Below are 27,011 nucleotides of genomic sequence, written 5' to 3' on the forward strand. Positions count from 1 at the left end.
CGACCGTTATGACCGTTACGTGTAGAATTTTGAAATGAAACCTGTTTAACTTTTGTAAGTAAGCTGTAAGGAATGAGCCTGCCAAATTTCAGCTTTCTACCTACATGGGAAGTTGAAGAATTAGTGATGAGTGAGTGAGTGAGTGAGTGAGTCAGTGAGGGCTTTGCCTTTTATTATTATAGATTTAGAAACATTTGTATTAGTTTTTGTAAAGCTTTAAATGCTTAACTCTCTTTTCCTGGTTTCCTGTTATTCTCCCCTTTTCCTGTGTAGTTTGCTCTCTTCATTTAACCCTAATAGTGACAATTAACAACCAGCACAGCAGACAGCAGACACCCGGGATGATGAAAGTAGCAACGACTTCATTGTCAGACTCTCTAATTAGTAAATAATTAATTAAAAAAACAGAACCCCTCGAAAAGCAGAATGAAAAGTAAGTAGAAAATACTGTTAACAACTTAAAAAAAAAAAAAACTACATATTCCCCATAAAATTGCTTATTACATTTTAATAAAAATCTACCAAACTTAGTATGTAATTTTTACATTGATTCCAAAACATCGCAACTGGGAAATAACGACTCCCTTAATTAGGCTAAGAGTTTAATGAAAAACGGAAGTTTGTTGGAACAAAAACCTGCAGCCACAGGGGGTCCCCAGGATCGAGTTTGGAAAGCACTGATTTACACTTTCAAAAATGAAGGTGCCAGAGTGGTTCTTCAGAGCGATGCCATTGAAGAACTATCTTTGGTTCCCAAAAGACCCATCTATATGAAGGTTCTAGAAAGAATCTGTATTTATTTAGATCTGCAACAGACAGTAAATAAGCATGAATAGATGATAACAGCTATGTGAAATACCAAAGGGTCATGGATAGTCCAGGTTTTCTAGATCTGTTAGTGTCCTCCTGTAACCCATCATGCATTAAATATTTCATTTGGTTTTTATTTTTTCTACATATTAGAAACTTTTTCAAAGCACAAAGAACCAACATCATATGTGAAGAACTATTCCCTGAATGAAATGGTGCTTTGTCAAGCAATAGTTCTACGAGAAACCACACAGCCCAGAAAAGAACCATTAAGTGTGATTAAAGAACCAAGATATTTAAAAGTGTAGAGTGAGCTCTGCCCAAGTGAATGCATTACTACTACTAATAAGACATTTTTTTTATAGCACCTTTCCACATGTACAAGAATTTAAGTGAACATCAGCATGTAAAATGCATTTGAATGAAGTCAACTTGGCTATAAGCTAAGTTCAGAAGAGTCAGAAAATAGTTAGTAGTCATCAATCCACAACATTAAACTCTGGAAAAAGCCATTGGGTGTCTGGGATAACACCTCCACTACTTGAGGCTCATGTTACCTGCCTTAAGTAATTCTGAAGCCTCTGTAATATATGACTCTAAAATCAGCACACTTCATGCGTACGTACAAGAGGCTTGACTAATTTCACTGTACACAACGCTACATGTACTGCTACTACTACTTAGTACAATTTATATTGGCCTGTATTTAAACTCAGGTCTCCTAAAAGCAATATGAGAGTTTTTTAATTGTTTATCACTAGTGGCAATAAATTATCAGTTCTTTAAAAATGCTCCAATAATAAAGAGTGTAACATTCCTCATTAAGCACACAAAATGTCTATGCCCACAATGAACTGTGGTTCAGAATTTTGTTTTAAATTTTAAAAAAACTATTAACATTTACTAGTAAAACTCAAATGTGGTTCACTTTAGTGGTTTCTGTCTACATGATTTCCGGATCACATTATACACTTACTGGCTGAGCAAATTCAAGAGCAAAGTAAAATAAAAATGATTATAATTCATTTATTTTTGTACCAAACCAGAAAGTGAGTTTATTCTAAATTAAAATCTTTGCCATCTACTCCAAATTGAAATATACTTGATATTAAAATGATGCTAAACTTCATGTAACCATTGATTACAGAACTATAAAATGTAAAATGAAATAAAGTATGCATTAGAATATTTGAAAAAGTATATTTTAGCAACTCTTGAGAAACAGGTGCTGCAGAGTGTAGTTTAGAAATGGCAAACCGTTCAGCACTATTTCTGACTTGTAGTCCATCGTATCTGACCCAAAATAAAAAAAAACAATTATTATCAAATACATTTATATTACAAACTACAGTACAGCAACTGATTATATTGCTGTACTGTAGTTTGTAATATAAATTTATTTGATAATAACTGTTTTTTTATTATTCTGAGGGTCTCACGTGACATTATAAACCTGGACACATAACAGTTACTAGTGTTGAGGCCCTCTTTTTAACTGTTACTTTAACACTTACATGTGATGAAGAAGGTACTTCTGCACTGGAGTCTTTTATCCGGTCTCATTGTTCTTCACTGTCGAAAAACTAAAAACAGAAATGAGAGGGATGTGTAAATGCAGCTAGCCTGGTCTTTGATTTCCTGTACTTCCCCTAAAGCAGAGAAACCGAAGTAGCATACTCTGCATAAAATGACACCTATAGAGAAACATCTTGCAAGGTTAGACCAGTCGTGATGTTTTATCAAAATCTAACTTGGCTGGATGGAGTTGAAGGGGTTGTGTCTGGCAGGGAGCATTCACTCCATGGGTGGGTTAGTTGCTGCGCTGGGAAAAGTTCACTGTGGAAAATGTGCAGCCTCAAAGCCACAACATCAACCATATAGTCACAGAAAATCTTAAGTTAGTTTCCATGAGCTGCAAGTTGTGAACACTCTTTTGTTTTTTTGGGTTTTTTGGCTTTTGCAGTAGTGCCAAGAATTTTAAATTTTAATTCCTTTGAGACAATTAAATAAAAGCATTAAACAATAAAGAACTAAGCAATAAAGGATGCATGTTAACATCATCAGACACCTTAATCCATTTTGAGGGGAAAAATCTGCTGCAACTATTGGCTCACTTAGTTATTTCAGGTGAGGAGGACAGAAGTTTCATGGTATGGTAATTATAATCACTAATCATGGTGCTGGAAAAAAATTGTTTACTCTAGATGTGGTTGGAGGAACAGACATTTTGGAGCTTGGAAGGATACAGGACACAGACTTTCCAGTGTCAAGCAACCATCAGCTTTGGTGCTCCACTGTGTTTGGGGTCCAGCAGCATTTTGTACCTCTTGTAAAACAGATTGCCAATGGATTAAATAATGGACCAATATAGAGCTGTTCCACTGGCAACGGAAATTACTACTTTCTATCCTTGTCATTGAATTGTGTTGGCATCTCATTTACCACCAGCTCAGGCCATGGCAGAAGTTGTTCACAGGCTCACCTTTACTTTTAGCGACAACCTGTAATATATATAACTATCTACAATATAAAAAAAATTTTGGGCTCAAGACATGATCATCTCAGGGAGACACTTTGAAGTCCCGCGAGACTTCTTGCACGTCACGCCCTACTTACAAACATTTTCTTGGAGACACTTTAACGTCCTGTGAGACATGGAAATGAGACAAAAGCGTGACATGCAGATCATGAAGCTCAGTAGCAGCTAGCAGACAGCCAGCAGCTGATCCGTCTGCATCTCCTTAGTGTGCGTTCAGCAAGCATTCACAACGCAAGTGGCAGAGACGTGAAGTGGCTAGTGTGAAGCGCACCCCCGGGGGTGGGGGTTGTGGGGTGGGCGAGCCAAGCAATTAGGGGGCACAGCTCCCAAGTATATAAAAAACAATTCCATAAATTTACAGAAATTTTTCACAGTAAAAGTACTGTTTTATTAGTTTATGGTATTTTACTGTTAAATGCAATACATTCTTTAGATTACATTAAATTAGATTCAAGTTTATTGTTATTGTACAGGTACAATGAAATGCATCTAACCAGAAAGTGTAATTAGTAGAGTAAGGTGCAATAGGCAGGGAGTGCAAATAGTACATTAAAGTTTACATAGACAGTAAGGTGCAAGAAGGCAGCATACAAATGTGAATATCCATCTATGACATTTGATTGTACTGGTAGTAGTATACACAAGGAAGAGTACATATATATATATATATATATATGTATAATATATATGTATGTATGTGTGTGTGTATATATATATGTATGTGTGTGTGTATATATATATATATATATATATATATGTGTGTGTGTGTGTGTATATATATATATATATGTGTGTGTGTGTGTGTATATATATATATATATATATGTGTGTGTGTGTGTATATATATATATATATATATATGTGTGTGTATATATATATATATATATATATATATATATATATATATATATATACAGAATGGTGATGGTGTTATAAAAGAAACTGTTCCTGAGCTTGCTGTTGCAGGACCGATGGCTCCTGTAGTGCCTCCCTGATGGAAGGAGGGTGTGTGAGGCATCCTTGATGATGCTGCAATGCATTCTAGGAAATTACCCAGAGTTATGCATGTTTATGGTAAGCTAATTGGAGAGAAAATGCAGTGCATCCTGGGAGATGTAAGTTTTAGCTGAAGATAAACAAGTTTGAAATGAAATCAGCACATCACAAAGGCAACCTTTCCTTCCATCCAAGACAACAATGCTTAATGTTTTTCAGTCTTTACTTTTTATTTGACTCTTTTCCCAAGGCACAGGCATATTAACTTGCTGTAACATAGAATGAATTGCCTTACACTCCAGACTGATTATTCTTGACTATTGAGCAGGTTTGTGGACATTGCTATATATATTGGGTAATTGTGTTGGCAGAGAATTCTATATTTGCATAAAGATGGTTTTTGCAATATGGAAATACACCCTTTTTGATAAAGATGAAAATTATTCTAGTGATTCCCACAATTCTGGTAAGCAGGAAAGAAAGTTAAAGATAATTAGCAAGTTTGTTTCTGTTCTGTGTGCTTATGGGATGTTATTGATAAACTGGTGATCTGGTCACACAACTGACATCACAAAAGCATTCTTCTCCTCATGCCAACATTTGTAAATGTTTTGTCTAAATGTGACCAGACTAATGACTCTGCTCTGATTGTTAATACTGGAGATTTAGAAACTTTTTGGATCCCTTCACCATCTGCACAATTTATTATGTAGTTTTATTTTTAAATGGATAAATGTGCATTGTTTGCCCATTAATCTACCCTCAGTAACCCATATTAAGAAAGTGAAAAAATGTTTTCAGAAAAGTTTGACTGGTGACCTTGCTCTTGTTAACAGCTGGCCTGAATACAAAAAGGATGCAGAAGATGCCAATGTCCAAACAATAATGTTTTGGATTTTCTCCTCTTCGAGATGAGTGTTGCTCAGGGTCTGATGAGAATGCAGAAACTAGTAGCACAGACAAGATGAAGCAGACCGAGCAGGTATTCAGAACAAGCTGTGGTGAAACAGGCTTTGCACTAACATCTTCAGGAAATAAGGCCCTTGCAGGATGTTCAGCTTGACATGGTGTACCACATACCCAACTGTGATGACAAAAAAAGCAACAAGATGCAAAAGAGTACTATACTCAGGAAAGATGCAGGTCTAATGCAACAAAGAAAGCATAACCTGTGCTTTGTGCCAAGCAGAAACTTTTTCAAAACATGTCATTGTAAATTGATACAGCTCATAAAACCTGTCCATTTAAATGATGGCAGTCAGGGTTTATAGGCCATTATAAAGTTTGCTTTGGATGCCCCTGGAAAAAAAAGACCATTCAGGTTTATCTAAATTGTATTTAATTCAAAGTAATCAATAAAATGATTTCAAAGTTCAAAAATATACATTGCCCTCCGTAACATATGGGACAAAGACACATTTTTCATTGATTTACACGTCTACTCCACAGTTTAAAATTCCAAATCAAATAATTCAGACGTGATTAAAGTAGAGTAGACATTGCAGACCTTCACTTAAAGGGATTTGCATTTATTTCAGTCATAACACTTTTTCTACTCGTTCCCCCCAATTCAGGGCACACAGCAATGGCTGGTCTAATAAAGCCGTTGTCATAATTAAGATTTTGTTGCATGCAATGACTATTTGAAGTCTGTGATTCATAGACATCACCACGTGCTGAAGTTCTTCTCTGGTGATGCTCTGCCAAGCCTCTAATGCAGCCATCTTCAGCTCCTGCTTGTTTAGGGGGCTTGTCAATTGGATTGAAATTGTGTGACTGGATTGGCGATTCAAGAATTTTCCATTTTTCAGCTTTGACCAACTCCTGTGTTGTCTCAGTAGTATGTTTAGATCATCATCTTGATGTAGGATAAAACTCCATCTGATGAGTTTGGAGGCATTTACTGGAACTTGAGCAGATCAGATTTTTCTCTACAGCTCAGAATTCATTATACCACTGCCATCAGAAGTTCCATCATCAATGAAGAGAAATGTGCCAGGACCTCTGTCACCCATACATGCCCAAGCATCATGTTTAACAGATGAGGTGGTCTGCTTTGGATCTTGGGTAATTCCTTTTCATCTCCATTCTTTGCTGGTCATCACTCTGATGCAGGTTCATCTTTGTCTCGTCCATCCACAAGACCCTTTTATAGAATTCTACTTCTTTGTAGTCCTTTTTCATAATCTGTAATAAGTCCATCCTGTTTCTGTGGATAACTTGTTGCTTGCATCTTGCAGTGTGGCCTCAGTATTTCTGTGCATGAAGTCTTCCGCATATATCTGACCCCTGAAGACTGTTTCTGATCTGTTGGACAGGCGTTTGGGGAATTTTTTTCACCACATTGAGGATTCTTCTGTCATCAGCAGTGGTGATCTTCCTTGGCCTACCAATCCCTTTGTGATTCGTGAGCTCACCAGTGTGTTCTTTCTTCTTCATGGTATTCCAGACAGTTGATTTCTGCCATCCTAAGGTTTTGCTGATGTCTCCAAAGGTTTTATTCTTGTTTTCAGTCAGTCAGTCATTACCCAACCCGCTATATCCTAACTACAGGGTCACGAGGGTCTGCTGGAGCCAATCCCAGCCAACACAGGGTGCAAGGCAGGAACAAATCCCCGGGCAGGGTGCCAGCCCACCACAGGGCACACACACACACACACCAAGCACACATCAGGGACAATTTAGGACTGTAAATGCACCTAACCTGCATGTCTTTGGACTGTGGGAGGAAACCCACGCAGTCACGGGGAGAACATGCAAACTCGGACCCGGGAAGTGAACCCAGGTCTCCTTACTGCAAGGCAGCAGCACTACCACTGCACCACAGGACTGCCCTAATCTTGTTTTTCAGCCTCATAATGGCTTCTTTGACTTTCATTAGCACAGCTCTTGTCCTCATGTTGAACAATGGCAACTGCAGACTCCAAACGTATAAGCAAGCCGAGGTTCCTTATGAAGCCATTAAACACACCTGAGGAATCACACCTGTGCCAAACATTATTGTGTCCTAAAATGGGATGGGGACCATGTAGAAAAAGTGTTGTGTGACTGAAATGTCTGCAAAGACCCTAAAATGAAAGTCTGCAATGTGCATCAAAAAATCAGGTCTGAATTGTTTAATTATTTAAACTGTGGAGCAGAGAGGGAAATCAAGGAAAAATATGTCTTTGTCCCAAAATTATGGAGGGTACTGTGTAATTGTTTCTTGCAATTTGGTTGGAATGAATGAAAAAAAAAAAAATTTTCATTGTTTTTTTGCATTTTACATTCACTGGTCTAACAGTGGCAATAGCTGGTAAAAATTTTAATATAAATACATTAAACAAACTCTCTTTTTTTAATGCAACCAACTCTTTAAATAATTAATCAGTTTGTATGCCCAGTTGTATATAATTTTCAAATTAAACAGGGTTACTCAATAAGCAAAAGGAAACAGCCCACATGAATCTCTTTCTCAGTCGTGGTGTCCATTGTAGCGGACATGACAAAAACACGGTAAAGGCATCACTTTGCCATTTTTGTTTTTTAGAGTATTGTTTGTGGATGACAGGGTATGATTAATTGGCAAAAAAATGCTTCAATCATTGGACATAATTCAGAATTAAAGGGGATAAAACATGAAAAAAATCACTGATAAAAATTAGCAAAATAATAAATAAAACATCACAAGTCTGTAATCTAAACTGTAATTAAAAGTAATAAACAAAAAAGTTAGAAGGCTTAGATTGTATAGTAAGAATAAGTATAATAAGAAGAAACATACAAGAACACAATCAATGCACAAATAAGATTTTAATTAAAAAAGACTTACAAAAAAGCTTTGTTTTAAGATGGGTCTTTTAAAGAAATTAAAGAATCAGTGCATGTGAGTACAAGGAAGTGTACAAGGAACAGAAAATGTAACCAAAATGAAGACAACATATAACAAAAAATATGATTAATAAACAAAAGTTACAAAATAAAAATAGAACAAGAAAACAAAATCAACAAAAACAGAAAGGAAAGACAGAACACTGTCATCTCAACAGGGTGAAAAAGGAACCCTGGGTGCAGATAAAAGGTGTAAGACAAAGTTGGCATTGCCCATTCTCCTAGGCTTTTATGGCACACCAGGCCTGCTTAGAATGGAAATTTTAGCGGAATCCAGGCATCCAGCTGCACAAAACCCCCACTTGCATTCCAAACTAAGTGACTGAACTTCATCTTGCACCAGGGTCTGCCTGGACTTCATCTGATAACAAAGGTGTAAATCAGGAGTTGCACAGAGTGGTCCTTCTGCAGACCTCTTGAGCCGGAAGGCACAAAATGGACTCAAGCAAGAGCAAAGACCTATAATTCAAGGGATGACAACAAAGATGAGCCTCTTCTTGGGGTGATGAATTCGACAAATGCTTATTTTTGTGGACCATAAGCTGAGACCCAGGCTGTCAAGCCAAAGCTGTGAACCAGAAGTCTGACAAGGCTGAGATATTATTACTTGAGAAGGGAACTTCAGCACCTAAATTCTCAGGCCAGAATGAGTACAGTAATGCCTTTTATCAAAGAAGTGGCAAATGACAACAGAAGACAGACTGATGAAGCAGCAGCACAGCACACCACTTGCAGGGATCATTCAGCAAAAAGAATGAGTGCACTCCAATGCATGAAGAATCCTCCACTTGAACCCGGAGCATTGACTCCATACAACATTGGACATCATCCATAAAGACTTAGTATTGTAAAACTATTGATCTGTGCCAAGATAAAGTATAACTATAAATACCAGTAAGCAGCTAGCCTATATGTTTTATGTTTGTGTGTCTGTGTCCAGTCTTATATGTCAATATATATATATATATGCAATTATGAAACTTCTATAATCATTCTCATTATCTCATCTTCCAACCCACTACATCCTAACGCAGGGTGACGGGGGTCTGCTGGAGCCAATCCCAGCCAGCACAGGGCACAAGGCAGGAACCAATCCCCGGGCAGGGCGCCAGTCCACCGCAGAGCTATAATCATTATGTTTATTAATAAATTCTATTATTCTGTTTCTTGAAACAAGTGTGCCTCAGTTACCTTGATATAAGTCTAAAGGCCAGAGACTTGCTTCCTACAATGGAGAAAAGTAAGAAAAATAAAGTAGGAGCCTTGCTGAATTATTGGATTAATACCACATTATTATGGTATCCTCCTGGGCAGCTTTCTTATTGATTATTAATCATCATAATTTCCTGCAGAGGTAAGGTAACTTTGGTCCATCTAACAGTCCCATCCAATTTCTAATCCACTTAAAATTATTATTATTATTTTTTTGTTGACCTGCAATTGCTCCATCCTGGGTATGACGTTAATCTGCATCCAGCCCGGCATGTAGGCCCTTCAACCTACAGGGAAAAACCTGGGGGTTGGTGGCAGAATTGGCACTCCAGCCACCATAAAAAAAAACTCACACTGTTCCACTCCATCTAAACTAGTGTGGTACTGAGGTGTCACCCGTTGCATGGCTGCACTTGGGTTCTAATCTGGATCCTGATTTGTTTTGTTGTGTGGTGGGTGCAGAAATGTGTTGTATCAGTGCCTGCTCCTAACCGCCTCTCTCTCTTATGCTTAACATGGCACTTTCACAACTTTACTAAATTTTAACACACTCACAGGAGGCTCCAATAGTGAAAGCTGGCATTCTGATACTTACAAATGTTTAACAAATAACCCAGAAAGAAAACCCATCCATCCATCCTCAAATCCAATTTAATTGTAGTTTAGTGTCATGTGGAGCCACAGCCTATCCTAGCAATATCGGGGGCAAAAGAGAAGTTATCCCTAGATAGGACACCTGTAAATTGTGCAGCACACTTGCTCATAACTGGGAAATCTCATTCCACCAATTAGCCAAGAACTCACCTGTTTGGGACATAAAAATGCAAATGGAATTCTCAGATAAAAGCAGACATTGTGTGGGCTGGGTTTAGAAATGTTAAGCATCCACCACATGACATGGCTTCCCATCCACTTCTCCATCAGTTAATTAACTTGTTTTCATCTAGTTCAGACTTCTAAAGAATGGAGGCAAATCCAGTAGTCTTTGTAGGAATGAAGAGGTTGAAATTTGCTGCTTATTTTCTCACAGCCAGATAAGCCAGTCTGCACTGCTTTGGGATAAGTACATATGTAACAAAATTGAGTTTTATTATGCAAAGTGGCCGAGGGACATGGTCATATGCTTTTGCCCAAATCTACAAAACACACTTAGACTGAGTCATCAAACTGCCATGCACCCTGCATTAAACCGTGCCATGGAAAAGAGCTAGTCTGTTGTTTTACAGCCAGAATACAATCCACATTGTTCCTTCTGCATCTTTGGCTTAACTATCAGACAGATTCTCCCATCCAGCATCCTTCTGTAATTGTAACAAACAAACCCTTTGGTCACCTTTCTTAAATGTGAGGACCACTACACCAGTCTGCCATTCCAAGGATTCTTTACAGATCTTCTACTCAACATTTTTAAAATATGGTAACAACACAGTCAGAAAAATGTTCAACACTTTTAACATATCCAGTACCAGCAGCTTTACCATGGCAGAGTCTATGGACCACCATAATGACTTTGGCAGCAGTAATGGAATCCCAGTCATTGGATGTGTCCTATGCTGCCGCTTGGTAGGAGGACATGTCAACTGTGTTGAGTAGTTCCTCAAAGTTTTCTTTCCATTGTTTGGCAGAACTTCTCCATCCCTGCTTAACACAGTCTGAATAAGATCTTGCCTCTCCCTCCTGAGGTGTCAAACAGTTTGCTAGAGTAGCCATGAGGACATCCAACAGTCTTTCTCCATGGCCTCTTCAAACTACACCTATACTGGAACTTTTGCTTTCACAACTACTTTTGCAGCAGTCCTCTCAGGCTGTTGGTACCTCTCAGCTGAGCCAAGAGATCCCACCGAGAGCATTTCCTTGAAGGCCACACTTTTCGGTGTGATAGTTTCCCTCACCTCTGGTGTCCAATATAAGGTCCTAGGGGTGCCTTCTTGAGATGTCCTGACTGCCTTAATACCACAACTTTCGGCAGCTACTTCCACATCCGAGGTCTTGAACTGCATCTATTAAGACTCAATGCTCCCACCCTCATTCTTTACAATGGGAGAACTTAATAGGAACTGATCTAGTTTTGAACAGAAACCTCAGCCAGATGTTCCCAGGAAACCCTAATTGCTAATCTAGTCTTCCCCTGTCCATCTAGCCTAAACCTCTCAATTTGAATCCAACTCACTGCCAAGTGGTGATCAGTTAATAGCATATGGCGTCATGTCAGATGACACAACTAAAAAGTCTATCATTGACCTTCAGCCTAAGATGCTCTGGTATCAGGTACACTTATTAGCCTTCTTGTTGTTGAACATGGTGTTTGTTATGAACAATCAATGACTAGCACAGAAATCCAATAACAACTCATCATCTTGGTTCAAATTTTATATACCATTTCTCCTAATCGTGCCTCTCCTGGTATTGCTGTCATACACAACGTGACAATTGAGTTCACAGAGTCTACCGAGTCAGTGAATGGCACCCTTTCAAGCACCTCACCCACCACAAATGCACAAACAACAGTCAGACTTTTATTCTCTGGAACTCATAGCTACATTGAGGCAATCACTCTTGTCCTGGAGAAAACTCCAGATACACAGTTGGGGACTTGTAAGTATCCCCATACCTGCCCACATTGAAACTCCAGAATTGGAGAGACACCACACCTGTTCAAGAAGTCTAGTTCCAGAACCCATGCTATGTGTGGAGGGGATACCAACAACATCTAACTGGTACTTTTCCACATCCCACACCAGCTGAGGTTCCTTCCTTACCAGAAAGGTAATGTTCCAAGTTTTCAAAACCAGTTTGCATTACCAGGGTCTAGGTCTTTCCTGCTTATTCCTGCCACTAAATTGGCATCAAAACCGACCATCACCCTTTATCTTGCAGGTGGTCAGCCCACAAGATGGCTCCACATCACAGTTTTAGACTGAGCCCCATCAGGTTATGTGGGCTGCTTGACCACCATGTACTTGCCAGTGAATGTCACCCTAAGGCCTCGCTCCACAAGTGGGTCCTTGTAACCTTACCCAGGCAGGGAGCACTTTTTTATTTTGTATCTTCATGAGGGTCACTGTCAACCATTCTTTGTCTGACCTTTCAACCCAAACCTGTTTGCCAAAGGAGACCCTACCAGGAATACAATGCACCAGACGACTTAACCCTGAGCATCAAAAAGGTGAACAAGTCACTTAACTAAAAACTAACTTAAAGCCTCGGTGGAAAATAAAAATCATATTTTTGGTGGGCTATATTGGCAAACCCTCTTAGTGAGCATGTAAAACAAGAGTTCCCAAACTTTTTTCAGCCACAGACTCCTTTACCAAAAACTTTTAAAACCATCAACCCCGTAGTTATTTACTTTACTTACTCAAATTAATAGATTTGTACAGTACTCGATAGTAAATATTTCACTAGATATCAAACATTTCATTTTAATCACTTGTAATTAATAATTGAAAAAGATAAAAGGACTACAGAATATGACATTATCTTGTGCAACATTTAATATCAAAACCTGTACTAACGAAAATTAAAGCAAAAAAATATGAGCAGAGTTTTTTACATTTTTGACGTTTATGAAATAAATATGTAAATTCAAAATAAGTACAAATAGTCCAAGGTGTACTGTCTACATTTCTTTATTGGTTCAGTCATATTATTATCTGAAGAAATAAAAACTTTTATTAACAAACAATTTTGACAGCTCCTGTGATAAAAAAAAAATAAAATAAAGTATGTACTTACTTGAAACAGAAGATTTTTGTTCAAACTCGAATAAGTAAACTGTGATTTTCTTTTTCATAGTACTGCTCCTCAATAAATAATTATATTCAAAGTTCAAATCATAAATAAGTACATATCACATCAAACGAACCAATTTATAGTGTTTTATGAAAGCATGACTGTACAAGACTGATAGATTCTGCTAATATCGAATATCCGTTGTCTCGTCCCACCGCGAGCAAGTGCGGACATACAACGGTTTTTCATGTCCACAGTTGCTTTGATACGTTCAATAAGACAATGCACAGACATGTTTGTGCTACATGTATTTTCATCCATTCTTACGTGTGACTCTTTTAATGACACATTTTATTTTTTCGTTCGCAAGTTTGGTATGTAATGCGTTTTTATCAAAAAAGTGTTTTTTTTTTTATTATTTTACTTCATAATTAGGTACCTATTGGAAACATAGATATTTCAAAGTAACAAACAACTAGCAGTAGTAAGGGGGTCTATTTTTGCTGTCGTCAACCCCCAAATTTCTTTATTGAAACTATCGACCCCTAAAGAGTTCAAATTGACCCCAGGGGGTCGATATCGACTACTTTGGCATTTTTGATTTAAAACAATGAAGTAACAAACATACTTAGCCCTTTCAGTATCACTAGTATTGTGTTATTAAACTTGGACAGCCCAGGGGCATAGTATTTACAAGTTGTTCTTGTTTGCATTGGTCTTTCTCTTGGTACTCTGCTTTTCCTCATATATCCCAAAGACATGTATTTATTTGATTAGAGGCTATAAATGACGCCCATGAGTGTGAGTGTATCCTTCAATGAAAAGGTGCCCAGTACAGGGTTGGCCCTAGTGAGTGGCATTTCAATTCACTTTACTGATTTGATTCTATTGAACTACTCATTTAAATGTATTGATTTTTATGATGCACTTGATTTATTTAGAGTCTGGTGTATATGTGGAGTCTAATCGCATCACAAATAAATAGTTTAATTAATTGTGCATTATTTTGATATTTATGAATGTATGTGTATACAAATATGTAAATATGTATGTATAATTAACTATATACTTAACATAATAATTCATATGACATTGTCCAGTTTCAGTACAGAAAGCATCATAACACATTTTAGATGCATAATGAAGATATATTTTAATTGTGTTACAAAATCACAAGTGAATGAAAATTTGCAACTTGTAATGATTAGTTTGGAAACCAAATAAACAAGAATCATTAGAATCGAGAATCAAGTAAGTCGAGAGTGAAGATTTATCTATCCGTGTCTGAAATGAAAGACACAGACAACATCACACAGGACACACATGCTCTTTAGTACTCCCGTTGAGCTCTAAAGAACTAATTCATTTGTGGTCACGAATCAATTCATATGATTCACAGAAGGAGTTGTTAAAACAAATAAAGAAAAGTTTTGCAAATTATTCATGAACAGTTGGCTCTTTCCTTTTAGCTGAGGCTACTGGCTTAGTCTTTGCTCCATATGTTACATAAAACAGGGTAGGTGTGTTACCACAAACTATGTCAAAGGACATTTAACACAAATAATATCATCAGTAATATAGCAAAATAGGCGGAATGGTAGCTCTGAGGCTAGGGATCTGTGCCAGCTCCTAAATGCCACAAATGAATGAATCCACTCTGTTGGGATTCTTGAGCAAGGCCTTTAACCTGCAATTGCTCTGTCCTGGGTATGACATTAAGCTGCATCCGGATCCTCCAACTTGGAGGGGAAAATTTGTGAGTTGGTGGCAAGATTGGCACTCCAGCCACTGTGAAAAACCTCACACGGTTCCATTCCATTCAAACTAGTATGGTGCTGAGGTGTCACCAGTTGCACGGCTGTCTTAATTTGGGATTGTGAGGTGGTTCTTGATGCGGTGGGTGGACTGATGCAAAGCAGGGCCTTCTCACAACCCCAGTTAAAAATAAGGCACAACCAACATATTTTACCTCATAAAAAAACATGAATGCAATAATACATTCATGCCAGTTCTTCCTTTTCTCTTAGCAATCAAGACCACAGTAATGTTGCTTTTCTACTAACACTGGGAACCAGCCTGATTCCTGCTGTTTTGTGTTATATTGTAGTAGACCAAGAGTTCCCAGTTCCCAAAGTGGTCGATATCGAACCCCTGGGGTCAATTTGAACTTTCTAGGAGTCAATAGTTTCAATTAAAAAATTTGGGGGTCGACGACAGCAAAAATAGACCCCCTTACTACTGCTATTTGTTTGTTACTTCAAAATATCTATGATTCCAATAGGTTAATTAAGAAGTAAAATAATTCAAAAAAACACTTTTTTGATAAAAACACATTACCTACCAAACTTGCGAACGAAAAGGTAACATGTGTCATCAAAAGTGTCACATGTAAGAATGCATGAAAATACATGCAGCACAAACATGTCTGTGCATTGTCTTATCGAACGTATCAAAGCAGGTGCGGACATGAAAAACCGTTGCATGTCCGCACTTGCTCGCGGTGAGACTAGACGACGGATATTCGATATTAGCAGAATCTATCAGTCTTGTACGGTCATGCTTTCATAAAACACTATAAATTGGTTCATTTGATGTGATATGTACTTATTTGTGATTGAACTTTGAATATAATTATTTATTGAGGAGCAGTACTACGAAAAAGAAAATCAGAGGATACAGTTTATTTATTCGAGTTTGAACAAAAATCTTCTGTTTCAAGTAAGTACAGGTAGTCCTCTGTTTATGGACATCCAACCTACGACATACAAATAAGGCCGCAGCTGTGACGCATGCGCCTTAGTAACTGCCACTCCATCATCTTCGGCCTGGGAACTCTGCAAGCGGTAGCTGGAGGGGGCGATTTCGCTGCTCGAGCAGTGTAGCGTCCCTCAGGCGGCTCCCGGTGGCAAGCAGTTTCAGTGCCTGCCCACCACACACGGCTGCCCATTCATTCTTGGTGGGTGGCTGGTAATGCTGCAAGCAGTGACCCGGTTGTGGCTGAACAGATGCCATTGAGGGTGAACAGGGCAGTGGGGGGTAGCATTGTAGTGTGCCTCGGATGGCTGCGTTTTGAATGGGGGTGGTGGTGCAGTGGACACTGCAGGCAGCATACTGTAGTGGAGGTGACTGTGAACTGGGCTGTTGATGAACCGCCCGTCGCTGCCCCCATTCATTCTCAATAGCAAGCCTGCTTGTACTGTTACGCACAGAGCAGGAAGTTGTCTTTTGTCAGTACAGGGTGGTCCAGATCTAATTATGCAGATCCAGATTGTCTGAATGACTTTGATTTATGCAGGGACGATTCCAGTTCAGCACGAAGACGATTCTTCATGTCGTCAGTTCGCACACTTCTCAATGGTCTGGGATTTTTCGGATGATTTTCTAGGTAATAAACTGAATAAGTTATAGCGTAATGAAAATTGCATAATTATATCTGGCCCACCCTATACATCAGACGTGTTGACGACGGGTGCCTTCCTGCTGTGATAACGTGTACAGTGCTGTGAAGAAGAGCTCATCTTAACCTTTTGTCTTCACCAACAATGTCTCTGAAACACAATTCTGATGCAAGTGCTGGTGATACAGTAAAGGAGAGAAAAACCATCACCATTGAAAATAAAGAAATAATAAAACGGTCAAAAAGATTTGAAACTCCATCATTCATTGGCAAAGCACTTGGTTACAGTCGGTCAAAAATAGCATTTATTAAAATAATGTACCTGTTCAGACTTACGTACAAATTCAACTTAAGTGCAAACCTACAATCCCTATCTCGTACGTAACCTGGGGACTGCCTGTATTCTACTTTATTGTTTGGTTTTTTTTGGTTTTTTTTATCACAGGGGCTGTTGAAATTGTTTATTAATAAAAGTTTTTATTTCTTCAGATAATAATATGACTGAACCAAAAAAGAAATGCAGACAGTACAGCTTGGACTATTTGTACTTATTTTGAATTTACATATTTATTTCATAAATGTCAAAAATGTAAAAAACTCATATTTTTTTGCTTTAATTTTCATTAGTGCAAGTTTTCAGTAGTAAATGTTGCACAAGATAATGCCATATTCTATAGTCCTTTTATCTTTTTCAATCATTATTTACAAATGATTAAAATGAAAAGTTTAATATCTAGTGAAATATTTAATATCGAGTACTGTACAAATTTATTAATTTGAGTAAGTAAAGTAAATGACTACGGGGTCGATGGTTTTAAATGTTTTTGGTAAAGGGGTCTGCGGCCAAAAAAAGTTTGGGAACTCTTGTAGTAGACTTTACTTTGAGGGACAAAGGTACTTATCCCACATAGTAAACATAGGAGCACATTACTATGGAGATAGTTCTTCGGGAAGCATTTCTACATGAGAAAGTTTGTAGTGCAGAATGTACATTTTCAGCCAGCTACTCTTTTAACCCATATGATACATTTGTAGCGAACCCCCCACTTCTACACAAGCACGGAGGTTGCCACCAGATTTGCGTAGCGAAAATGAGGGACAGATAGAATCAGGCCAACACCTAAGCCCTGCATCATTTTCAATGTCCAAATAGATTAAATATATTCAGTAGCAAACACACACACACACATATAAACTATAATAACTATTTAGAAACACGACAAAGAAATATTACAGTCCTGGTGGTCTTTACGGTAGGCGATGAAGGCAAGTCCTACCCGGAACATGTAAAGAGAACACAGTCCTACCATCATAGTCCAGGAGGTGAACGATCTTCTGAGGTGCACCTCTTCACAAAGAGCAACTACAGACAGGAATAGGAAAATCCTATCCAGTGGTCGTGCAAAATCTTCCTCCGCCACGAATGTCCAGTGCATAAAGGGTTTTAGGTACTGCCGATGAAGTGGATCGAAAAATGAATAAGTCAAAAGGTTCCAACACATCATTCTCTTCTGGGTTTATGTATACCGTGCCCATAAACCACAAATCTCACAAGCCCTTCCGCATCCGTACAAATCCATTTAAAAACACAGACCAAATACGTACAATGAGGGATCTGAGCAACCACTGTTGTCATTAACATTTAACAATCACCAAATGGGACAAAAACCTACAAAAAATGAAACTCCCCATTTGGCAACGCTACAATGTGACGCTATTGGGATCAATTTTCAAGGTTCTTTTAAGTTTTCTGTTACACTTTCATCAGAGGTGCAGTATGCATACAATTTGACCTTTTCTTCAGTGAAGAATGCCATTTAAGAGTACATTATCTGAATGGAAGTTAACGGATTACCGATGATATGGTAATGAGGAAGACATCCAATCAAAAACCAGAAGTTTACATCAGTGACACAGGAAAGCTTTATTAAAAGTTTAACAACTTAGTGTCAAAGTGGATTATATTGAAAAATTAAACTTCTTTAGTTTTAGTTTTGTTTCTCTCAATTAGTCAGGCTAAAAATGTTTTGATCTTACCTCACATATATAAATTTATATACAAAAGGAAATCATAAAGTTCCTTGCTGCCTTCTCTGCAAGGGATATTTGCTAGAACAGGAGTGTCATCGAATGATCCAGCGACAGAATTGCTCTAATTTAGAGAGGAGTGAAGGTATTGGTTCAAAAGCTTCTTGAAATTTAAGTTCATCATACACTTAGTAAATGGCTGCTGTTTCCCCATCAACTCTTTATGGATTCCCTAGTTTGTATGAAGTCATAAAGTAGCCATCAAGAACCAATCCCTTTATAGGACTGACCTGTCATATGCGCAAATTCACCAGTCAAATGTCAGTTTAGCATGAAAATGACTTTTGTCTTTGACTGCAGAAGAAGACACACAACACAGAACAACCTACAATAAACATGGGGAGAAAATGCAAACTTCACTCAGAAAATAGCCAGAAATTCAAATGAAGTTGAATTACTCTGTTAAAAAATATTAATTGTTGCTGAACAACACCCAAGTAGCCATTGTGATTTTGCCATGAATATTTTTTATGATATCTGATTTTGTAGAATAATTTAACACATTAAAGATCAAATTTTTTATTGGTTTATTTACCATTATGATGGTGACAGCCTCACACTGCCATTTTAGTTTGTTTTCAATTGTAGGAATTGCCATCTTACTTGCAATTTTTCTATCCATATTGTATATAATAAGACCTGTGGCTACCACACAATGTTATCACACTGTAAACAGTGATACCTCAACAAGCATACATGTATCTTGAGAGAATAGATCTCATTGCCCCACAGGCAATGTAAAAATATATCATACAGCATTGTGTATTCAAGATTACTTTTCTTAATCCAAGACAACTGCTTGAGTTATGTGAGGTCTAATTTCAAGAAAAATTTGGAAGGAAAAAAAAAAATTCCAGTATGAGAGGGAAAAACCTACAATCACATGCGTCTGGGACCAGACCATCTGAGATTGTCTTGACTACACAACCAACCTTCATAGGCTGCTTATTGTTAATCTGTGTTGAAATTCTCTGATTAAGAGATTTCTTTTTATTATTTCTTATGGGTATTTCTTTTTGCTTATTTAGAGGAAGTCCTGCCAAAATTATTTTTTGGCTGCACAGGCAGATGACTTTTAAGAATCAACTCTTGACACAAGCAAAATTATTATATTCTTTTTTTTTCCAAAGAGGCTTTGTGATCTGTGCAAAAATGATGGCATGGCAAACTCAAAGTCAAAGATTATGGCCAAATACTTAAATTAGTCTTTCTTGATTTGCAATTTTTTTTTTTTTTGGTAAGGAACTTAAGGTAGACAGAGTATTTTGATTTTATTTCTGTTAAAGTATTTTTTTTTTTATTTATTTCTTGCCAGCACCCATACCACATGCACTTCAAAACAGGTCATCCGCCTGAAACTAAGCATTCTCAGGCCCAAACAGTACTTGGATGGGAGTCCAACTAGGAAAAAGCTTGGGTTGCTAGTGAACGAAGTGTAGGTGAGGGCAGCAGGGGGTGCTTACCCCATGGTCCATATTTGGAATCCAATGCCCCATTGCACTGATGGGGATACTTCTTCTTCTTTCGGCTGCTCCCGTTAGGGGTTGCCACAGTGGATCATCTTCTTCCATATCTTTCTGTCCTCTGCATCTTGCTCTGTATGGGGATACTATGGTTTATAAATGGCGCTATCTCCTGGATTACACATAAAACTGAGGTCCTGACTCTGCGTGGTCATGAAAGATACCTAGGCTTTCTTTGTAGAGTTTACCACCTAATAAATCAAGTGTGACGAGCGTGCTAGCACAAAAATGGCTACCATTGCATCATCCAGGCAAATGCTGCACATTAGTGGCTCCCAACTCATTATGAATAGTGGTTTGACTAGTTAGAAAAAGGCTATATAAATGTAAAGAATTTAGAATTAATTCATTTTTAACCTTCTAGCATTAACCTTTTGCATGCCTTTTTATTTATTATTATTATTACCACACTAATCAATATTTAACCCACTTCCTATTGTCCAAATGACTTGAACTTTTGCACACTTACTCACTTCCAATGACAATACATGAATCAATAATCAGTTTCACTAATTGATCAATTAATCCATGTTAATTAAGAAATGAAATTTCATATGAAGAATAGTTCAAGATTTCACCAATAGATGGCACTAAAACAAATCCAAGACTAAAAAGTTGAAAATAACATATACTGTATATATATATATATATATAAAAAAATACTTTTAAAAACCATGCTTATATTAAATTAAAAAGTGTACAAAAAGTGAAAAAATAAGTCTCTCATACATCACTCCTAAAATAAAAGCGTGGGTGCTTTTCATCAATCAACATTCAAAAAACACTTCATAAAATCTTAGCAAAAGCAACCACCTTTAATTTTTTTTTACGAGTGATGTATGAGAGACTTTACTTTTTAGCACACTTTTTAACTTTATATAAGTGTGTTTTAAAAGGATATATATATATATATATAAAAGTATATATATATATTTTATTTAGACTATTCTTTTGTAGTTTGTTTGTACTCTTTATTGCATCAGCATGGATTGATCATATCTGTACCTCCACGTAGCCAAAAAAAATGGTTCCAAAGACGTTGCTTTCAAAAGTACCAGGGGCCTCATGCATAATATAGAATTCGCACTATAACATGACGTAAGCACAAAAGCTTATGCACAGAAAAATCTAGATGCAGGAATCTGTGCGTACTCCAACTTCCACATTCTTCCTATACATAAATCCCGGTCAGCGTGAAAAGTAACGCTTGTGCACGCGCCGGCTGTCCCGCCCCAACTCCTCCCAGAATTACGCTTCTATGAATATGCAAATCAATATAGATAGCCCTTAAGCTCACCCTTCTGTGAAAAGACTATGGGAAAAATACGGGGGAAAATATAAGAATTTCAGCGAATACCAAGTGGAGGCAAAGAAAAACTTACTACAGTGGAACCTCGGTTTGCGAGCATAATTCGTTCCGGAAACGTGCTCGCAATCCAAAGCACTCGTATATCAAAGCGAATTTCCCATAAGAAATAACGGAAACTCAGATGATTCGCTCCACAACCCAAAACTATTCATATAAAAATGATTAATACAAAATATAAAGTAAAAACACATAAAACAAATTAACCTGCACTTTACCTTTAAAAAGAATCTTGGCTGGTGTGAGTGAGTTTCTAAACTCATGTGGGATTCCACCCAACGGGACGACACGCGGAAGAGCGTCCCAAAGCAATCGCAGTCTCCCAGCGCTGTAGCAGTTCGCCGTATAAGCACATTTAAAAAGATCACAGACATGCTATAAGCGCCTGCCGTCAATGGGCGATACATGAAACATTATAAAGATCCTGCTGCAATAAATAACAGCGCTGTTGCTGTTTCAAGCTGAAGGCGGCTGGTGTTGTTAAAGTAATGAGACTCAGCTTCTTGTTTTGGGGCGCAAGATGGGGACTCGCACTTCACAGCGTGCACACACACACACAGTCACAATGCTGTAGTAAACAGTATACGCTCGTACAGATGATGACTATATGAGTGAGGCAAACAGACTCAGACGGAGAATAGGAGACAAATGCCCTCAAGAGAAGAGAGAGAGAGAGAGAGAGACTGCACTGTGAGCGAGCGAGATAAGGAGAAAAGACGCTTTGCGAGCAAGAGAGATAAGGAGAGAGAGAGAGAGAGAACCACCATCAGCTCAGTTGTGATCACATGACACTCAGCAGACAAAGTGTATCCATACTGCTCGTATTGCAAGACATCGCTCGTTTATCAAGTCAAAATTTATTAATAAATTTTGCTCGTCTTGCAAAACACTCGTAAACCAAGTTACTCGTAAACCGAGGTTCCACTGTATTTGTTGGTTTAAACCACAGGTGTCGAACTCCAGGCCTGGAGGGTCGCAGTGGCTACAGGTTTTCATTCTAACCATCTTCTTCATTAGTGACCAGTTTTTGCTGTTAATTAACTTCTTTTGCTTTAGTTTTAATTAACTTGTCTCAGGCCCCTTAGTTGTCTCTTTTTTTAGTTAGCAGCCAAACAATAATGAGACACAAAACGAGCTGCCACACAACCAGCTCACCTGTGCCCGTCACACAATATCTGAAAATAAAGAAAGGTGAAGGTCTCATTAAGGTTGATCTCTCAGGTCACCAAAACATTTTGACGAACAGAAAATCAACAGTTTTGGAAATGTCTGCTGTGGCAGAATGAGAGCAGCAACAGACCACAAAGTTAAATAACGGGCTTACAGCAAGAATCAGCTTTTCATTAATAGATTAGTTGGAGTTTGAAATCCCAGTTTAGCTGCTCATTTGTTGGCTCGTTTCACGTCTCATTTCTGTTTGGCTGCCATTTCATGAAGAAAGGAATAAATTCAGAGGCCTGAATCCTTAAAAACAGGGCTATTAAAATGAAGGGAAAAGGAGTTAATTAGCAGTGAAAACTGGTCAATGAATAGAAAAAGGGTCAGAATGAAAACCTGCAGCCACTGCGGCCCTCCAGGCCTGGAGTTTGAGACCCCTGGACTTTAAACAATGGCATAAACAACAAAAGGAAGTTGATCGAGCGACATAGAGTGTTGGAGAAACTCGAAAGCTCAACGCCACCAAGTCACACAGTACCCAAAATAAAAAAGAAGTTGTCACATATCCAAGTCGCCGTGAAAAGGCGAGTTGTAGCCCACTATCTGAGTATCGTATGAAAGCTTATTAGGGTACAGAGAAAAAAAAAATAAGCACACAGTGGGGAAAAAAGCAGGAAATGACAACTTAAATCTTGAAATTTCCACTTTAATCACATAGTTTATTCTGTCATTAAAGTAGATCATCATAAACTTCATCTTAAAATCGATTCATTTACTAGTTTCTCAAATCCCATTGTAACTTAAGTAACACATTAAATACTTTGTTTTGTATTTGATCTTCTATGTGCTCTATGTGTGTGAATCACTACATGGTTCTTAAACCGGCTTTCTCTTCCTCCGACAGGACACAGAATCCATTACAGTCGTGATATTACAGCTCTCTGAATAATTAAAATACTGAGATGTATACGTGATATCTTTTTCATGATGATAGGAGTTAAAGCACGTTATTAAACATGGGAACACGGTGGCGGTACTGTCCATACTTTTCTTTCTCCAAATAACCAATCGCCACACAATCAGCTCTGTAATGGACGTTAAGCCATCTGTAAGCTTATAACGACGATTCTTCAAAACTTTTAAGGAACATTGAAATATCTTCATAGTACGTGTTAAATTATTCTATTCATCTATCCTTCCAGCATACAGCAATCAATCAGGATCAATCCATGAACTAGCTAGTGCTGCAACACTGTGTCCTCGCATGTTTAATTATTAACAATAAAGATTATTTAAATTAAGTTAAAGTTTTATCTTTATAATATAATCAACATATTTTGCTGCATTTCATCTTAAAAATGATATCATCATCATATGTAAATACGCGCTTTATAAAGTGGCTCAGGTTGTGCGATATTATAACTGAAGTGTGAGTTTACAGTGAGGTAATTGTACTTATAAGTACAAACAGTTCTACAAGGAGCAGTTGATGGACTGATTGATTGTTTAAAGTTCTTGGGATGAAACTGTTTCTGAACCGCGAGGTCTGTACAGGAAAGACTCTGAAGCATTTTGCCGTGGCTGAGACAGCGTGTCCTTGAAGCTGTAATACCGATAATTCTCTTTCCAATCAGCTGCTGCTGTGATTCACACTCAGATACAATGATATAAATACTCCGAGTGGTGCAGTGAGCGTAATATGGAAAAAGATGATCCGCTGTGGCAACTCCTAACGGGAGGAGCTGAAAGAAGAAAAAGAAGAAGAAGAAGAAGTGAGAGTAACAACGCTAAAGCAGTTATGGTATTTAGAATACTATGGCTGTTCCCTGGACCATTATATTGTTACAAGTTAATTACAATCAGATGCATTACACTAATAAACAATATGCGGTTAGTTTCAGTGTATTTATAAAGCCGCGTCAGGAAAATAAAGAGTAACCACACAGGAAGGTAGCATTGCTTTGACGCTGGGTGCCGCCAGTCTGCAAAACCGAGCGGAGAACTTGCGTACGACAAGGCATGAGGTACCGTGGAAAAGTGCGTGGCTTTATGCCAAGTGTAGGTTTTATACATCGCGATTTGAACGTGGAAAGGTTCTTATGCAACATTTCTGTGCGTACGTACCGTTTATACATGAGGCCCATGGTGATCAGAATTAAGGCTTTTCTAGGCAGGGGCAGAGAGGAAGCAGAAAATCAGCCTTGGAGTTATAGGATGCTAACAGGACACTGTGCATAATTATGTTCAGTCACTCCTAGCAGGCCCGTCAAGTCAATGCATGTCTGTGAATAAGAGGACAAACAAAATAAAAACACACCAAACAGAAAATGCAGCCTTCAAAAGATTTAATGGTTGCGTGGAAGTTATAACAGTACCAATTACATATTACAAATCAAAATTCATTCAGTTTTAATTTAGGACAGTTTCATGTAATACCTTGCACAACAGGCATAAAGTATCTTATAAATTTAATACACATTATGTACGACAGGAAGAAGTGCGCATACTGAAGACAAAATACAAAGAGTCTCTGCAGCTGAATCTGAATTTAGAAAGATATTTCTCTCATGTTACTTTAAAGGCACTAAATTTCCCCATATACAAAATATTATTTTGCAATAATTGTTTTACCATGTCTTTTACTAAAAAGGAATAAACACCATGCTTTGGAATATAAAAGGTCAATATATCAAGTGACTTGTGCAAAGATCAAAGACTAAAAAGCCAACAGCTTAAATTCTGTACAAATACATTCATAAAAAGGGCAAAAGAGAAACCTAGTTATATATATATATATTTTATAAAATATACATCTATCACTTTAGAACATAATTTAATGTGGCAAAATAATATATGCCATGATTATGAAGAAACAACTTTGACCTGAAAATTACAAAAAACGTATCCTTCAATGATTAGAATATTAAAAAAAGAAAAAAAGACAACCTTCTTAACAACAAAACTTTCAAACTACTGTGTACAGGATCATTATTACAAAGTATTGATGTGATAAACAACTCAGCAGCAGCATTTGGTTGGGATGGGGATCTGCTTCGTAAGGAATTTTTTTTTTTTTGCAGACGTTACATAAACAGATTTGATATCACAGATACAACCGTTTCATTATTTGTAAAGTGTAGTTTTAAACATTCAATCATGGATTTAAACAGGTCTTAAATTTGATTAGGGTTATTCATAATGTTAATATTCTTTGCACTTTTTCCTACTGAATACTTTAAAAACAATTTGGTTTTAAAAATGAATTTAAGTTTGTCTTGATAGATATTATAGAAGAAAACAGCAATGTCTGTGGAAATAAATGGTTTTCTCACCAGTCTTTACTTTTTTCACATACAGTACCAGATTTCATTTAGGAAGGAAGATGGACAAAATTCCTTCATTTAACAAAATCTAATCATTATTAATTTAGTATATACCTGTTCAGTTTTAATGAACAATTCATATTGTAAAAAAGAGGAAACCACACAAAAATAAGAGGTTAACAGGATTTACAAGGAGTACGGACAGTTTTAGAAATTAAGGCTTGGGCATGAATATCAAACTGTCACAACTGCACCAAAAGACTAAACTGAAAATAGACAATCCGTGTTGACAATTGCACAGGAACTTAATTTAACCCTTAATGAATACATAAAATCCAGCTAACTGTTAAAAAATAGCTAAATAAATGATTTTGCTTCACAGCCATGATTATAAAGAGCTGAAAAGGCACAGAGGGAAGGATGAAAAAAATAAAGAAAAATAACCTGATGTCCCTGAAGTGCTTAAAACGAATCTAAAAATCTATATTTCAGTTTTCTGTTGTGTTTTGAGTAATACAAAACACTGAAAAGCAGCTCTTTTACCTCCTTCTGGGGGCAAACTTCACATTAATGCTTAAAACTAATATGAAAGTAACTTATAGCAAAACTAGCAATCTACTTTTCAATAATGCTTTCAATAAATAAACACAAGTAATGCTCAGTGTCAGCTGGCTTCATTCAAGTCCACTTCACTTTATAAATTTATGGAATGTTTTTATTTTATTACTATTATTCTTCATTAGTGTAGATAACAAATAATGCTTTAAATGTTGTACTGCTCAGAGCAGCATTCAGGCACTTGAGTAGCTTTGGTTCATATAATATCAACTAAGTGTGGGCATATTCTGATTAAGACAAAACGAACTGTGTCACAAGTTAAGTGGTACTAGTATATTTAGAAAAAGGGGAAAATAAAGTTAAATTCCATACTGAAATAAATAAAAAGGTTACAAACACATCTGTTCTGTGTATTGTATTGTATTGACCCCCTACTTTT

At 37.3% G+C, this 27,011-nt stretch overlaps 1 protein-coding gene across 2 annotated transcripts in view; it reads right to left on the minus strand.

The window, feature by feature from the left end:
* LOC120536740 (SLA class II histocompatibility antigen, DQ haplotype D beta chain-like) overlaps positions 1-27,011 on the minus strand; it is a 41,109-nt gene that overhangs the window by 14,031 nt on the left and 67 nt on the right. Inside the window, exons 2-3 of one of the 2 annotated variants that reach the window (XM_039765210.1) lie at positions 24,816-24,973; positions 2,325-2,393 (exon numbers count right to left, since the gene is read on the minus strand). In XM_039765210.1, coding sequence (XP_039621144.1) covers positions 2,325-2,373 — 49 coding nt within the window. In that variant the 5' untranslated portion in view covers positions 2,374-2,393; positions 24,816-24,973. Of the gene's footprint in view, positions 1-2,324; positions 2,394-24,815; positions 26,988-27,011 lie in introns of those variants that run through there. The other variant, XM_039765209.1, reaches the window with a different exon arrangement.

Source organism: Polypterus senegalus, chromosome 10, assembly GCF_016835505.1.
Source record: "Polypterus senegalus isolate Bchr_013 chromosome 10, ASM1683550v1, whole genome shotgun sequence".
Classification (NCBI taxonomy): domain Eukaryota; kingdom Metazoa; phylum Chordata; class Cladistia; order Polypteriformes; family Polypteridae; genus Polypterus; species Polypterus senegalus.